The sequence below is a fragment of the Arvicanthis niloticus genome, chromosome 15 (genome assembly GCF_011762505.2).
Source record: "Arvicanthis niloticus isolate mArvNil1 chromosome 15, mArvNil1.pat.X, whole genome shotgun sequence".
NCBI classification, from domain to species: domain Eukaryota; kingdom Metazoa; phylum Chordata; class Mammalia; order Rodentia; family Muridae; genus Arvicanthis; species Arvicanthis niloticus.
Window position 1 is genome coordinate 33,130,585 of NC_047672.1, and position 15,103 is coordinate 33,145,687.

General features: G+C 43.0%; 1 protein-coding gene across 1 annotated transcript in view; it reads right to left on the reverse strand.

Moving 5' to 3' along the window:
* The window catches only part of Strip2 (striatin interacting protein 2), a 37,904-nt gene that overhangs the window by 15,601 nt on the left and 7,200 nt on the right, over positions 1–15,103 (reverse strand). Inside the window, exons 4-16 of the mRNA XM_034518754.2 lie at positions 14,369–14,506; positions 12,589–12,709; positions 11,867–11,935; positions 11,566–11,672; positions 10,586–10,713; positions 9,145–9,348; positions 7,766–8,001; positions 7,450–7,515; positions 7,006–7,069; positions 6,240–6,311; positions 2,669–2,743; positions 1,973–2,070; positions 1,285–1,411 (exon numbers count right to left, since the gene is read on the reverse strand). Coding sequence (XP_034374645.1) covers positions 1,285–1,411; positions 1,973–2,070; positions 2,669–2,743; positions 6,240–6,311; positions 7,006–7,069; positions 7,450–7,515; positions 7,766–8,001; positions 9,145–9,348; positions 10,586–10,713; positions 11,566–11,672; positions 11,867–11,935; positions 12,589–12,709; positions 14,369–14,506 — 1,505 coding nt within the window. The remainder of the gene's footprint in view (positions 1–1,284; positions 1,412–1,972; positions 2,071–2,668; positions 2,744–6,239; positions 6,312–7,005; positions 7,070–7,449; positions 7,516–7,765; positions 8,002–9,144; positions 9,349–10,585; positions 10,714–11,565; positions 11,673–11,866; positions 11,936–12,588; positions 12,710–14,368; positions 14,507–15,103) is intronic.

Here is a 15,103-nt window from a genome sequence, read left to right on the forward strand (position 1 = left end):
CTCCTAATCCTGACGCTGCTCAGCAAACAGGACAAAGCCATGGTCACAGCCCATGCCGGCCTTCTCTGTACATGACTCACTCTTTTATCAGGCTTTGAGTGCTTAATTGGAAAATGGGGTAAAGCCTCAGGGCAGAAATGAGAAGGGTTCCATATTCCCACACTCTCCCTAAAGGAGAAGCTTCCATTCACTTTTCTACATCTTGTCCTTGTACCCTGATGATGCCTATAAGCCCAAGGCAAACAATGCCTTTGTGGGAAAGCAAAGCAAGGTCTTGACTTTAACCCTAATCTCCTCACGTATAAACCAGGGATAAACTGGAGTACTCAGGAGGCAGAGGTAGGAGGATCTCTGTGAGTTTGAGGCTATCCTTGTGTACATGAGTTCCAGGACAGCTATACAGTGACACTCTGTCTCAAAACAAAACAAAAACAACAATAACAACTAAAAAAGAATTATCCAAAAAACCCCACCAGTCCCCCTCCCTGCCCCAAATAGGGATAAAACAAGGACGCCTAGGGACAAGAAGCTCACAAAAGTTTTGTTGGATGTCAAGTACATTATAGGAATTTCATAATTGTGTGTTGTCAGATGTATGACCGCTCCTGACCCTGAGGCTTCACATATCAGCTGATCATCTCTATCACCCCACTCTGAGGCAGAACTCCAGCAACATTTAATTAGTTTCCAAACATTTTCTGCTCTTTCTCCTCTGAGCTTTCACATACTGGGTTTTCTGCTTGAATTGGTTTTTCTCTTCCCTGATAAGTTTCAGGGTGAGACTTAGGTTAAAAGTTACCTCTTCTCTACCTCAAGTTGGATTAGGTATTTCAACAGAATCCAGTGCCTATCTGTATCACACCACTCTACAATTGGGCATTTATGAATCCATTACAAGACTGTATGGCCTGTAAGAGTCTGAACTGTGTCTCATTTAGAATTAGATCTGATTCAGAAACGTGCTTCACATACAGACAAGTATGTCCAATGTGCCCAGTGACCTTTCTTGAATGGTTAAATTGATTCTAACTAGCTAGGAGTATTCTTAAGACTCCCTAGCCAGACCTTGAGTTAACTGACAAAGAATATAGACTTTTGCATCTTTCTAGGATGGCTCCCCATATCTCACTCCAAATCCTCACCATACACTCATTTCACAAGTAGCTGGACCCTCTTGGACAAACAAAGGCCAAGTAAAATACACAGCCGTACAAGGATTCCTGTGTGGCCCCAATGGTATGAGGAATACTCGGAGCGTGTAGTGCAGCGTTCCTAATTGCTCACCTGGTAGATATGGTTGAGCTTGAAGTGTTTGAGAAGTAGAAGGAGCAGGGCAGAGATGCTCTTTACAATGATCTCCTTGTGTCTGTTCACGTCAATGCCTAGCTTCATGCTCTGGAGAACAGTTACACTACAAGAGAAAGAGGAAGCATTAATAGAAAGGTAGGAATTGAGGGAGGCCTACGGATAAGACCCAAGTAGTTGGGTTAGATAGTAGTTGGGAGATACACACACACACACACACACACACACACACACACACACACACACACACAGATAGATACATACATATATAACACACACACATATATCTATATATCTGTATCTGTGGTCAGAATATATATAATCAGAACTTATGTAACCTAAACTTCTCTGCTAAGGGAATCTCGCAAAGTTCCCATTTAGGAACCTACCCAGGAAAAAGCTTTCATGATCTTTTTGTTAATGTGTCCTGTCTCTGGCAAACTTATCCACTGGCAGCTCCTCAGGTATCAGCACTGAGGTTTTCTGTTGGACCCTAGTTCTGAGTTACATAGAGCTCAGTAGGTAGAAGGCCCTGCAGGAGACAGGAGGTACATGCACAAAAGGAGAGATTTCTCTTCAGACAATTCCTGTTAACAAAGTGTGGTGGGACAGAGGGCCTGAAGACAAGACACTAGTGTCTAGCAGCTGCCCCAGTGGAAGCACTCACGGCATCTCTTCAGGCAGGACATCTGCCAGGATATTGATAGAGTCTGTCTTAGCCTTGGAGGTGGGGGCTGCAGCCAGCAGAATCTTAAGCAGTGCAATCTGGGAGATAGAAAAAGAGAAAAGCCAACCTTGTCTATCCCACTCAGCAGACAGTGGTTCTTCCAGACTTCTCTAGCCCAAATGAACAGTATTTCAAAGTCTTTATCTAAGATCTTCCTTCAGTGACTAAGCTTTGCCAGCATATAGTAATGCAAACAGCTCTTTATCTTGAGGCCTGTCTGTGAGGCCAAGGGAGAAGGCCAAAGAAAGATTCTGAGCTGTTTTGCTTCAGGGTTGCTCCCAAAGCGAACACAGAAAGAACAAACTGGGAGGGCAAAGCAGAGAAATAAGTGGGAGAGATAAGTCCAACACTCTCTCTTCTTATTCTTCCTCTAACCCTATCAGCATCTTCACCATTCCCATCCAGAGGCTACCCAAGACATGGCAGACAATGGCGGAACTCATGAGAGTGGTGATTAGGTAGTAGAAATGGCCCTGACCATCATCTATAGGTAGATCTTACTTTATTATGTGCCCCAGGCTGCAGCAGAAAGGCTAGGGAAGATAGCACCTTCAGAGGAGCCACAAGCAAAGTTCAGAATCCTAAGCAAGTCTCTGTTAGTAGAAAAGGGAAGCTCTGGTCTAGCCAGCTCCTTACCATGTACTGGGGGAGGCTGTACAGCATGCCCTGGTAGAGGACTTCACTCGGTGTTTCTGGTACCACCTCTTCTCCCTATGGCAGAAAACACAGTTGATCCAGGGTGTTTGGGTTACTAAAGGTTACGTGGTGGTTGCAGAGGGGTAGCACGAACTGAGGACTGAGCTGGGAGCCAGCTCTGGCATGCTGTCTTAGGTGTGATAATGAGTCACTGTGTGGGTTGAGATGAGTGACCATTCCTCTTTAGGCTCTAGTTTTTTCTTTGAGCTGGTTTAGCTGATCTCTGTTGTCTTTTTCCAGTCTCAACAATTGATGAGTCTGGCTTTCCCAGTGTCTGAGATTAATCACTCTTTTCATGTCACATTCTCAATCAGGAGTCAGAACTCCAATCCAGGAAATGGCTTAGACTACTGCTTTGGTGTACACACACACACACACACACACACACGAGATATACATGGGTTTAACCTAAGCTATAAATACACCCAACATATTGAGACATGCTACACAGAGGCACTTCCCATGGTGTTAATCAGAGATCAACCAAGAAAAAGGTAAGATGATTCAGTAGGGAAGGTTATAGCTGGAGTTAAGTACCTCATGATCAGAGAAACAGTGAGTATTAGCAAGGAAGCCTTTAAAGGGTTGGAGACAAATTTCCACCCCTCTCCAGTGTCCTTATCATCGTCACTTTCTTCTTTCTAAGTGCCCATGTATCCCTCTGTCTTCTTCATAACCCTAAAGAATCCCTTTATCAGAATGGCAGAAGTAGAGTCTCAGATACTCATGAGGCAGCCCAGGCCTCACTGAAGTCTTTGGCCAGTGCAGTCCTTTTTCCCTTGAAGACCCCTATTACAGGGTGAGAGTCACTGCTATAAGACTTGAAGACAAGGAGGAATAACTGGGCCAATGGATACAAGTCTAGAAGAGGCATTCAAAAGAGCCTGATGATCTTATCATATGTGCCTTTCTACTCCCCAAAAGCTTACTACTTTCTCTCTCTTCAACCAATCCCCCCACCCCAAACCCCCTCAAGTTGCTGACTCTTCCTCACAAAAACACAGGGTAATCAGAAAGACATACTACATCTTCGGAATACCAGATCTGTCTGTCTCTGCTTGCCTTCTGACATGCAAGATAACTTCCTGTGCTTAGAACATAAACCAAGTCCCTACTTGGGCTTGGGGTCTACACTCTTCCTTTTTAAGATGTATTTTTATTATTCTAATTATGCACAGTTGTGTACATATGAATATGAGTGCAGGTGCCTGTGGAAGCCAGAGGTATTGGATCCTCTAGAGTTACACATGGTTGTAAGCTGCCACGTGTGAGGACTCTGGCCAACTTGAGTGTGGCACAGCTCCGGCAGGCTTTGTCCTTCTCCCTGATTCTGTCTGCCTTGCTAAAAACCATTAGATTACATTTCCAAAGCCAGCTGCCAAGGTCTATTCCTGTATTTGTCCAATTCCTCCTCCTGAGGCTGACTACCAAGGTTCAGCTATTATGGTATTGAAGTCCAGCAATCAAAAGTCTCCTTTGGCTCACATAATTAACACGACCAATTTAATTAAACACTTCATCCAAATACACAGTTTCCCCTTTTACCTTTAAAAACTGCATTTGCCTATGGGCTATATCTGTTTCCTCTATCCAGAGGCTATCCTTTGTCCCACTCCGGGACAAATATCCCTGCTCCTTCTTCCTTGTTCCCTTCCTCTTCTATCTAGTCTCCATTTCCTGTCTCTGTCTCTTGTTCCAAGTCCTTTGTTCCCCTGGAGCAAATAAACTTCCTTTGTGACGAGAACTTGGTCTTGGGGTATCCTGAGCTAACTTTAGAGGTTCCCTACAATGTGGGTGCTAGAAATTTATCTCAGGAACACTGGAATAACAGGAAGTACTCTTAATCCATGAGCTATCCCTCCAGCCTACATATTCTTTCCTCTTTCTCTTGATAAAGTTTATCAGGCCTTTAGTTAGTTGCTCTGTTGGACCATCTAATTTAGTCTGTCCTTCCTTCCTTCCTTTCTTTCCTTTCCTTTCCTTTCCTTCCTTCCTTTTCCCCAAAAGGGTCTCATGTGGCCCAGGCTGGCCTCAACTAGATAAGTAGCTGAGGATGACCTTAAACTCTGGACGCTTCTGCCTCTCAAGTACTGGATTAAACAAACACCATAATTGTTACGTTTTGGCATAATACTTTCTATCCACATCCTCCCATAGCCTCCACTATCTCCTTCCTCTCCCTTTCTTTATAATATTTGTTGGTTGTCTACTGTTTTTCTTTACATTTCTTTTCAATGTACTTGCAACAGGCTTTTTATTTTATTTTATTTTATTTAATTTTTGGTGACTTAACAAAGTCACCAATAATCTTAATGCTGCCTAATGCAAAAGGCACTTCTGTTCAGTGTAGTCTATCAGCATTTGGCACAGTGACCACTCCTTCCTTAAGGACTTTGTTTTTATGGTATCAGACTTCTAGATTTCCTTCTACTTCACTGAGTGTTTTTCTTACTTTTTATGGTTTCCTTCTTGATGCATCCCACCTTCAACATATTGGTGTGTCCCAGGGACTTTCCTGGGTTCCATCCTCTTCTGTTTCTGCCCACTTCCCTGGGTTCTCTTAGCCATGTCTATAGTTTTAACATTGTGACAAATCAATGAGTCAAGTTTCTTGAGGCCAGTCCTCTCCTTGGAACTCCAGATTTATATACCTAACTGCCCAGTGGTTCTGCTTGAGTGTTTAACGGACGTCTAAACCTTACTATGACCCAACATGACTTTGGGTACTCCTCCTATTTTCCAGGTAACACTTATTCTTGATTCTTCTCTTTGCATCTTGATTTACATCTAGGTATACTTTCAAAATATAACCCATATTCATCTTCTTTACAACCCTCGTCTAGGTCACTATTAACTTTCACTTAACTGTTTTGAGATGGGTCAATGCCTCCCCTCTTGGCCCAGTCTATCTTTGCACAGTAGATAGTGTTTGTTTAAAACAAAGATTAATGTCTTGCATCTACTTAAAATCTCCAAAGGTTTCCCTTTGTGCTGTGAATCAACTTTAAGCTCTCTACTTCTGCTAACAGGTCGTATGTAAAGTGTCCCCAGGTCCCCTGTCCAACATCATCTCCATAAGCCCGCCTTACTGATAGGTTGTCACGACAACCTTCTTTGGATGCCTCTTGCACTCTGTGCCCTTTCTACCCTGACTCTACTTGGAATGTTTTCTCCTCTGATGTTCCTTCCTATGGCTGGATCCTTTCTGTACTTCAGATTTTGGTTAAATGTCACCTTCTTATACATCTCATCTATACCAACTGCCCAGCTGAAAATAATCTACAGATGGTGGATTATTATCTATCATGTTTCCTTATTTAAATTATCTTCATGGGACCTACCACTCTGTGATGGTCTTGTTTGGCTATTTAATTGCTGTCCCCATTTTTAATACAGTGTGTGTCCTTTGTTTTTAACAAGCTGAAGTAATGCGTGCACAATGTACATCCTTGAATAACATTGCAAACAGTTCTTTTTTCCCATCTTCTGTGTGCCAGAGTCCTTGACTCACCAAAGACATGGGGCATTTCTCTAGCTCCTCTTCATTCTTTATCTGTATATCTGCAATGGAGATATACTTGTGCTGGCAAAGATAAGAAAACACCAACGAGGGTTGAGAACGGGACTCTCACGTGTCTCCCCCTCCTCCCCCAGGCTCCTCCTTAACCTTCCTTGTTCATAGGAAATATTCCATGGGTTTATCATCCCAAATAATCATAAAACCTTTGAAAGCAAGAATCTAACTCATTTCTGAATAATTAACACTGAGTAGTACTTTGTAAACAATATTCCTGTGTATTATATTTCCATATTTATTGGATACTAGCAAATATCTAGTCATTTAGTTTCAAAGTGCAAGGGGAATCCAAGAATAGACCTTTGCCCTTGGAATACTGCTCATACATGTTTGATGTGCATGCATGTATGTATGGAGTTATGACTCCACATTCTTTGTGTGTATACATACACTAATATAAAGAAGATTCCTAACTAATGTGTGGCCTTCAGAAGCTAGTGGACCTATGGGGAGAGAGAGAAAGAGAGTGATAGAGCAAAAGGAACAAGACAAAGGAATTGTGTTTTCATCTATCTGAATGCAGGAAACTGGGTAAGCAAGGGAGAGACCTGATTTTTCCTGTTTGGCCAAAAGGTCTACAGGAGAGATGCAGAAGGTCCTGAATATTCTGGAAGAAGAACTCTAAGTACCCAAGGCAGTAGTAATCTGACTTGCTTTGATGGTTCCCTATCCCTGAAGAATGAAAGCCCACCCTTGTCACCTGCTTTAGAGTCTTCACACTCTCGTGGATGGGTCGAGGTAATCCAACCAAGGTATCTGTGTCCCTGTAAAAGGTACAAAACACCAAACCATAAGCACAAAGAGAAAACTACCCATTTACTCTGGAATCACAGAGACCACACCCTTCAGCATCTATTCTTGGTATCCTACACCTTCTTATATAAGGTTCAAGGTCCATTAGCTTGCCTAAGGTCACAGAAATAATCACATGCTGAAGCATTTCTGAAAATCAGGAGATTTATATCATATAGCCTCTTAGTTATTCACTTGATTTGCAGGTGATAGATTCCCACTTAATGGAATATGTAACCTAATGATACCTTTGACAGTGAAATCCTTTTTAGCTTTACAAATCCTAATGAGGAAGATTCATGGCTTTCTCTAATATATTTTATATCCATTTTAAAAATAGCTAGTCACTTACTGCCCCAGAGTGAATCCAATGAACTTGTTTCTGCTCATCTCCAAGAAGTGTTCGATGTCCTTCTGTCTGAGATGATGGTGAAGAGACCAGCATCAGAGAGAAGAAGAAAACAAAACAAAACAAACCTTGGGAAAGAGAACTTTTCAGAGCCCCTGCTCCTTCATTTGGAAGAGGACAGAGATGGACAGAAGGAACTTCAGACCCAGGGGTTCTGATTACCATACCAGGTTATGAACACTGAATACGTGTGTTTCCACCCTGGCTCTTCAGTGATTGAACCCCCAAAGCTCAGGATTAGTGGTGCCATTAAACCTACCTAACCTTCGGGGCCCAGGGGAGGCCCTTGGGGAAGGCTACTCGGTCAGTAGAGAGAGGTGTCTGTGAGGGTGGAGGTGGCACCAGAGGATCCTGTTCTAGCAGGTCTAACTCTCCATCCAAGGTTCGTTCTCCATCACCTGCAGATTCTTCCTCCTCCTCTGTGGCTGGTTCTTCAGTCTTGAAGAGATCCCTTTCATTGTAGATGTCCAGGCTGTCTTGCTTGGTGAGGAGTTGCTGGGGAATAGGAGAGGGGGTGGGGAATACAGAGCATATGGTGTCCTTGTCTGAACTCTCTCTAGACTTTAGGAAACATGAGGTTGAAGACCATCTAGTATGAGAGCATTGCATTACCCATCTCCTTCTCATAGCTCACTGGACTCAATCATAGGACAAGTAGCTCCTGGGAAAAATGACCAAGGCCAAGAAACAGAGCATAGACAGAACCTGAGTGATACCCATCTAGCTCTCCACAGCACTGATGCTAACCCCCAACCCCCAAGAACTTTCCTTCCTAATTATGCTCTGCTTAGGTGAACATTCAGTGAGTGTGCTTTCTGTCAGCATACACCAGCTGGCTGACTGAGGAAGAAGATGACAGAAGCTTGCTGTCAGGCAGAAGAAAGTAAGCTTAGAATGTTAAATCTTATTGCATAAAGAATAAAAGGTTGGACAGAAATAGGCCAAAAAGTTAACAGTCACTGCTTCTGGTTGTTAAGCTTGTGGGTGATTTTTCTCTCTTTATCACATTTTTATATTTGTTCCAAATATTCTACAATGAGTAAGCATTACTTTATGAAACAAAAAATGTTTCTAAAAAAAAAGTCATAATGCCTACAATTTAAACTGCATTGAACCCGTTCTCTTTAATTGGCAAACTCTGGTAACTTAGCCAGGTGAGTTCATGTAAATGTGACCATGGCTCAGTGTAACTTATTTACAACTTCTCAAGACTCTACCCTGCCTAGAACCCTAACCAGCCATCTCTCAAATATAAGCTTGTGGTCCAAGGCCAGACAGAGTATGGTGGCTCAAAATAAAACTTCTTTCTGCCAAGAAGATGGTGAGTCATGATAGACATGTAGATTTGCTGGATGCTCTTTTCAGGGTCCCTACTCTCAGAATTCTACACTAATTCATATGTAGGATGCTAGGTAACTCTGCTCACTGAAGTCTAGACCAATAACAAATGCATGACCAGAGGAGAGGCCAAAGTGTAGACACTAAGGATTCATGTTGGTTACAGAGCCAACCTGGGATGGCCATCTACTGCCCTGTCCTACCACATCCCTAATATCTTAGAATCTTGATTTTTTTTTTTTGACCAGTCAATACCCCAATACTGTCAACACCCCATACTACTGTATGTTTGGTCCATACCCTTCGAGAACCACGGCGGCCCCGCAGCTTGGAGGGTGGAGGGGCCAGCTGAGACTCTCCCAGATCAAGAGTGTAAGAAGGCGGGGAGGCAGCACGCATGCTCTTTATGACCTGGATACTGTCTTCAGCTAGTGGAGGCAGGCCCAACTCGGCACGCTTCTGTATTTTGAGAGCCTGAAGGTTTTCAAATCCACCAAGAGTAAACTAAAGAGTAAAAAGGAAAGGGGAAGTTATTCAATACCAAGTGTCAGCCCTGAGCATGCTGTATTTATGTATTTAGAAACAGAAACACACACACACACACACACACACACACACACACACACCCCAGTAACTAAAAACAAGAGGCCATAAATTTCAGAGACAGTAAGAAACAAGGGATGGGTCCATGGGAAGGGAAAGGGGAACATGATGTAATTATACTAAAATTAAAAAAAAAAAAAAAGTGTCCTGAAAAGGGAGAAACAGCAGAGAGGGGAAGGGAGGACAGTTTAAGAGAACAAAGTCAGAGGAACACGGATGGAAGGAAAGAACCTCAACTTCAGTTTCCTCACACTGCCTCTCGAACTAGGAACATGAAGGAACAAACATGATCAGTGCTCCAGTCTGAGGGTCTCTAGGGTCAGAATAAAGCTCAGCATTCCTTATTGACCCACGGCTGGAAACAGCACTAGACATTATTAGAAGCTGGGAGGGACTCCACTGGAAAAAGTTTAAAGAACAGAAGACAAGCCCCATTTGCTTTGTTGTTTTTGAGCAGGGTCTCACTGTGCAGCCCAAGCTGGCTTTAAACTTGCAAACTTCATCCCCAGTCTATTGAGTTTTACAACCACGTGCCACCATCCTTAGCACAATCGCTCATTTTAAGGAGCACATTCAGATGTTAGGATATCCTAGATTCACAGTTTGCTCTGCAATCAAGAGGTGGTTTACCCTGTGAGACCCACTAATGGTTATGTTGTTCCTCTAGCCCTATAGGAGATGCTAGAGGAAGACTATAGGATGTAGGTTTAGGTTGAAAAATAAATGACAAATTATTAACTATGTACTTGTAAGAACGCCTATCCTCTACTGGAAGAAAAGGCATGCATTAGTCTTAACATTCCATAGTTACAGAAACAGGTACAGAATTGTTGCGTGCTCACTGCAATGAACAGAGCCAGACTCCCACTGGCCAGCTAGTATGCTTCTATGAAACATCAATTCTGTTAGGGAAAGGTGCCACTGACATCTTCACCTTGGAGAGTGGCATCCAACAAATTTGTCCAATAGAAAGAGCAGCCTGGTGATGTAGACATTTGATGACTCCAGGAGGGCCCTTTGTTCCTCTTAGTTCTCTGGGACTAACAGCTGCCTCATTTTGCTGCCTGGCTCCGGTTCATAGACCCAGGTTAGAAGATCTGATTGGGTGAGGTAGGAACGGAGATGATCAGCCACTCACCATGACCACCTTCCAGAGCAGAAGCAGAACCTTCTTTATTGGAAAGTGTGGGGCCTGGCCACTGCAGAATTTGGTAACCATAGAAAACAGCAGGAGTGCAAAAGGCTCTTCATTATGTGTGGAGAAACCTGAGGTATAAGGAGAATCAAGAGAAAGTGAGAAGAAGTAGCTGAAACCCTGTCCTAAGATCCCTGAGTCTGGGCTTACCGAGGAAGGCACTCAGTCTTCCCTAAAAAACTCCAGAGTACTTTCTCTTGTAAAGGAGGCATAGTGAGACACCAGAAGGAATTCCCTTAAAGGACAGGATCAAGGTTATTGTGGTAAAATAGTGTGCTCCATCAGAGGTTAAAGATATGCTTTGAGGATCACAGCAAACAGGAAGTATCAGTAATGACATGGCTTTCTGGCTAAAGAAATCAAGGTATTTCTTGGACCACATTTCATCTTCATTCTTTATTTATTTACATATACACGTAATATATTTATAATATTTATAATATAATATTTATAAATATAAAATTATATATTATATATAATATATTAAATTATACATATAAATTATATATATATATATATATATATATATATATATATATATATTTAAAAATGCTTTCACATCTTATCATCTTATCCTTGTCAAATAATCACTTCAACTTACATTAGAACAGAGCTCAGTTTTTAAGGTAATTTGACTCATTTTTTTCCCCCATATGGGTTTCACGATGAAATGGAAGAATGGCTATTCTTAATTCTAACCAATGAAACTAAAACACACAGCGGTGCAATCAAACCCAGCCCTCATGCCCCGTGCAACATCTCTGGCTTAAAAAGGAAAAAGAGGCTACTTTTTTTTTTTTTTTTTTTTTTTTTTTTAAGAAAAAGAACAAAAAAGGACAGCTTTCCTCCACTGAGCAGACACTCTGCTTCCCGTCCACCCACAGAACTCTTTTCCCAGCCCCTCCTCACATGCTACTTCTTACTCAGTTCAGTTCGGAAGGTCTCTCGGGCTGTCCTCCACCCACAGGGGTCTATTTCTCGCTCCAGGCGGATATTTTCCACCATTAGGTACATGACACTCAGCAGTACCCTGGGTTACAAAAGGATCGTAAGAGATGCCCAAGGCAGTTCCCAGCCTGTAGTTCCAGACTTCAAGGATGACATCAGTGGGGGGCCAATCAGAGAAGACTGGTTAAAAGGTAACATCCCACTCATCTGGGATTTGGAAAAGGTAACTCATGCCACTCATCACCTCTGTCCAAAGCCCAGGGTCACCTCACTCACCTGAGCTCAGTGCTGTCAGCAATGGAGACAGCTGGTTTCCGAAGGGCACTACTAGAGGCCTGGCTGTTGCTGCCATGGAGAGGAATGAAAGAACAGGAACCCATCAGGCCTTTTCCACCCTGTGCTCTCACTCATTCTACACATGGACACAGACACCTGCCATTCCCTGGTTATGCAGAGACGAGGAGACTCATCTAAGAAACCCGTAGACTCTTGCTACCTCAGTAAGTCCTCATCAATGAAGACAGGTAAATAAGAGGGTCTGTGATATCAATTCCTCTTGTGATTCTCCACTGTGCTGGCGACAAAACAGATGCTAAGCAATATCTGATAAACAATAACCAGACTTCAGAGTATCTAAAACTCCTGGATGGTGGGCACAAGGCCACTTGTACAGTTATAACTCATGACAGGTAATGAGGCACAGTGACAGAAGTTGGTTTCCCTTGTGTTTAGGATGGAGTCAGGCTCAGCTGAAAAGGTGCTTAGATTACAAAGGTAACCAATTTTAGGAGGCTTGTGAGGTCTGTGAAGCCCAGGATTGTAGCAGCTGCTTAGTTCAACCTTGAGGAGGACAGACATAGTAACAGGAAAGAACCTGGCTAGGAGGACACTGTCAGTGAGCCTTGAGTGGAGATTCCCATAGGGAAATCTACTGAGGAACTCCAGACATGTGAATCCTTCAAGAAAGTTTCTTAGCCAGCCCTCCCAAGGCTTCTTACTCGATTTCCATGTGGAGTAGCTCCAGGAAGGCTGAGAAGGTCCCCATCTGGTAGAGCAGGAAGCAATTGTATCTGGACCAGTGTAGCACATCAACCTCAGAATCACATTCCCCGAAGGTGCCTAGAGGATCAGACAATTGCTATAGGACTTAGAGTTGGGAGGAGATAGGTATTTTTGTTCTTTCTATCCCACCTCATGATCTTAAAACTTTGTCAATACTTTACAGAATAATGAGGCTCACAGGATTTGGGCTGGGCCCATGAGGACTTCCTTAAATGAGTGAGTCAGTAGAGAAAAGAAGTAGTCTCCTGGGTAAGCCAAATGTGCTCACCAATGGCCAATTTTTTTATGATTCATTTTTACTCTATGTGCATTGGTATTTTGCCTGCATGTATGTCTGTGTGAGGGTGTCAAATCACTTGGAGCTGGATTACAGATAGTTGTGAGTTGCAATATGGGTGCTGGGAATTGAACTCAGGTCCTCTGGAAGAGCAGCCAGTGCTCTTAACTGCTGAGTGGGTCTCTCCTGTACCATCAGTGGCCAATCTTCAACCCCACCCCCAAGTAGACCCTGAGATAAAGACTCAAATGCAAGTAGTCTATGTGGGAATGCATCTCAGGGATCACCAGAAGAGAAATAGGGGAAGTGAGAGAGGGAAGGGGGGCATCTGAAAGAGTTCAGTCCCAGGGGACTTTCTGGAAATAGTCTGAAACACACAATGCAGATCACTTCACCCAAAAGGAGTGAGATAATCAAAGTCATCCCTCAATCTTGTTAGTCATTTTTATGAGGACTGAGTGTATTAATCCCTCTGCTTCCTGATTGTCCAGTGTGGGCTGCAGACAGAGCCTTGAAGCAAAAGGACCTCGTGTTGGCAGCTGGAAGTCTGTGACTGCACCAGACCTAAGTTATTCAGAAGTGCCACCTTATGTACTGCAAGCTTCCCTTTCCTAGTCTTTACTTCCCATTTATTGTTCTTTTTTTCACTTTTACAGTTTTTTAGTTCCCAATTTGTCGGTTTGCCAGCAATCCTCGCATGCTCAGAGCTTATTTTCATCATAGCAAGATTGTCTCAGAGCCCCTTCTAATACCTGGCTAATAGGTTTCTGCTGGCAAGCTTTTTCCAATTAATCTCATTTAGTTCTGATTGTCTCCAAATCACTCACAGCATCCCTTCCTGCTGCTGTGTTGGCTTGAACCTTTAAAATGCCATAAAAACCTCAGCACTGGTGCCAGGGCATCAGCTCTCCCTACCTGGATTCTCTTGATAATCTTCATAAACAGGTATAGCCCAGAGTAGAGGAAAAAAATCCATGTGAGAAATCCAAACATGCACAGGGTATGGCCTATATCTGCAATCCTAACTAAGCAGGCAGAGGCGGGAAGATCAAAAGTTCATGACTGTTCTCAGATGAAAAGAAATAAAAGACAGAACTGGCACCGGCATGGTAGCACATACATTTAATCTTAGCATTTATGAGGCAGAGGCAGGTGAATTTCTTGAGTTTGAGACTAGCCAGGGCTACAAGGTGAAACCCTGTCTTTAACAAGAATTAAAAAAAGAAAACAACCTAATGTGTTTGGTAAGATATAGGTAGATCCCAAGAGATCCAGAATAATATTAATACTATCTCTTGATCTTCCTTATAAGGACAGGCCATTCCTAACATAGCAAAACCCATCACTGAGATGTAAGGAACCCTGCTTTCCCAGTAAGGTCTGCTTTATGCACATCCCTCCCTAGCTTCTCTATCAAATCAGCAAGAACAGACACTTACCTTGGGCTAGATAGAGAACAGCCCGGGCCACCTTAAGCCGTTTTTCCCTACTGACCACCTCCAGTCGGTCCAGAAGTCCCATCACATAGGTCTTTTGGGCATCTTCTTCCAACTCCAGCCATTCCTTGGTGTCTTGCACTAGGATGTAAAGCCACACATAGCTAATTCTGGCCACTTCTTCCTAGAAAGGGCCCTCTAAAACCCACCTCTGATCCCAAAGATTCTTCTCTCTGAAACCTTTTCTTATTTATTTATTTTAGTACTGAGGATTGAACTTTGGGCCTTTCACATGCCAGGCAAGCTCTACCACTAAGATTCGCCCCTAGCTCAGGCTTTCCTTATTTAGCTAAGAAATCATGAGGGGCAGGAAAAGTCTTCGTCCGAACCGCTTTGCACCCATATCTTCACCATTCCCACTTTTGTCCACACAGCACATTCTGTTCTCTGTCTTTCTTCAAGGTGTCCTTCTGTCTCCATCCACACCCAACTCCTCATCATCCTTCTATGCCTGATACAAGAGGCCCTCTTCCACACTAACATCCAAACCAACAGCTCTGCCCCTAACACTCTTACTTTACATTTCGTATTTTCCCCTGGCCTTGGCTTCTTTTGTGATATGAACATTCCTCACTGCTACCAGGCTATGCAACTTATTTGTAGAAGCTGCAAATTACTTCCACCTCTGCCTCCTGCATCTCTGACACAACAGCTACTCAACACATATCTGTTGAATTA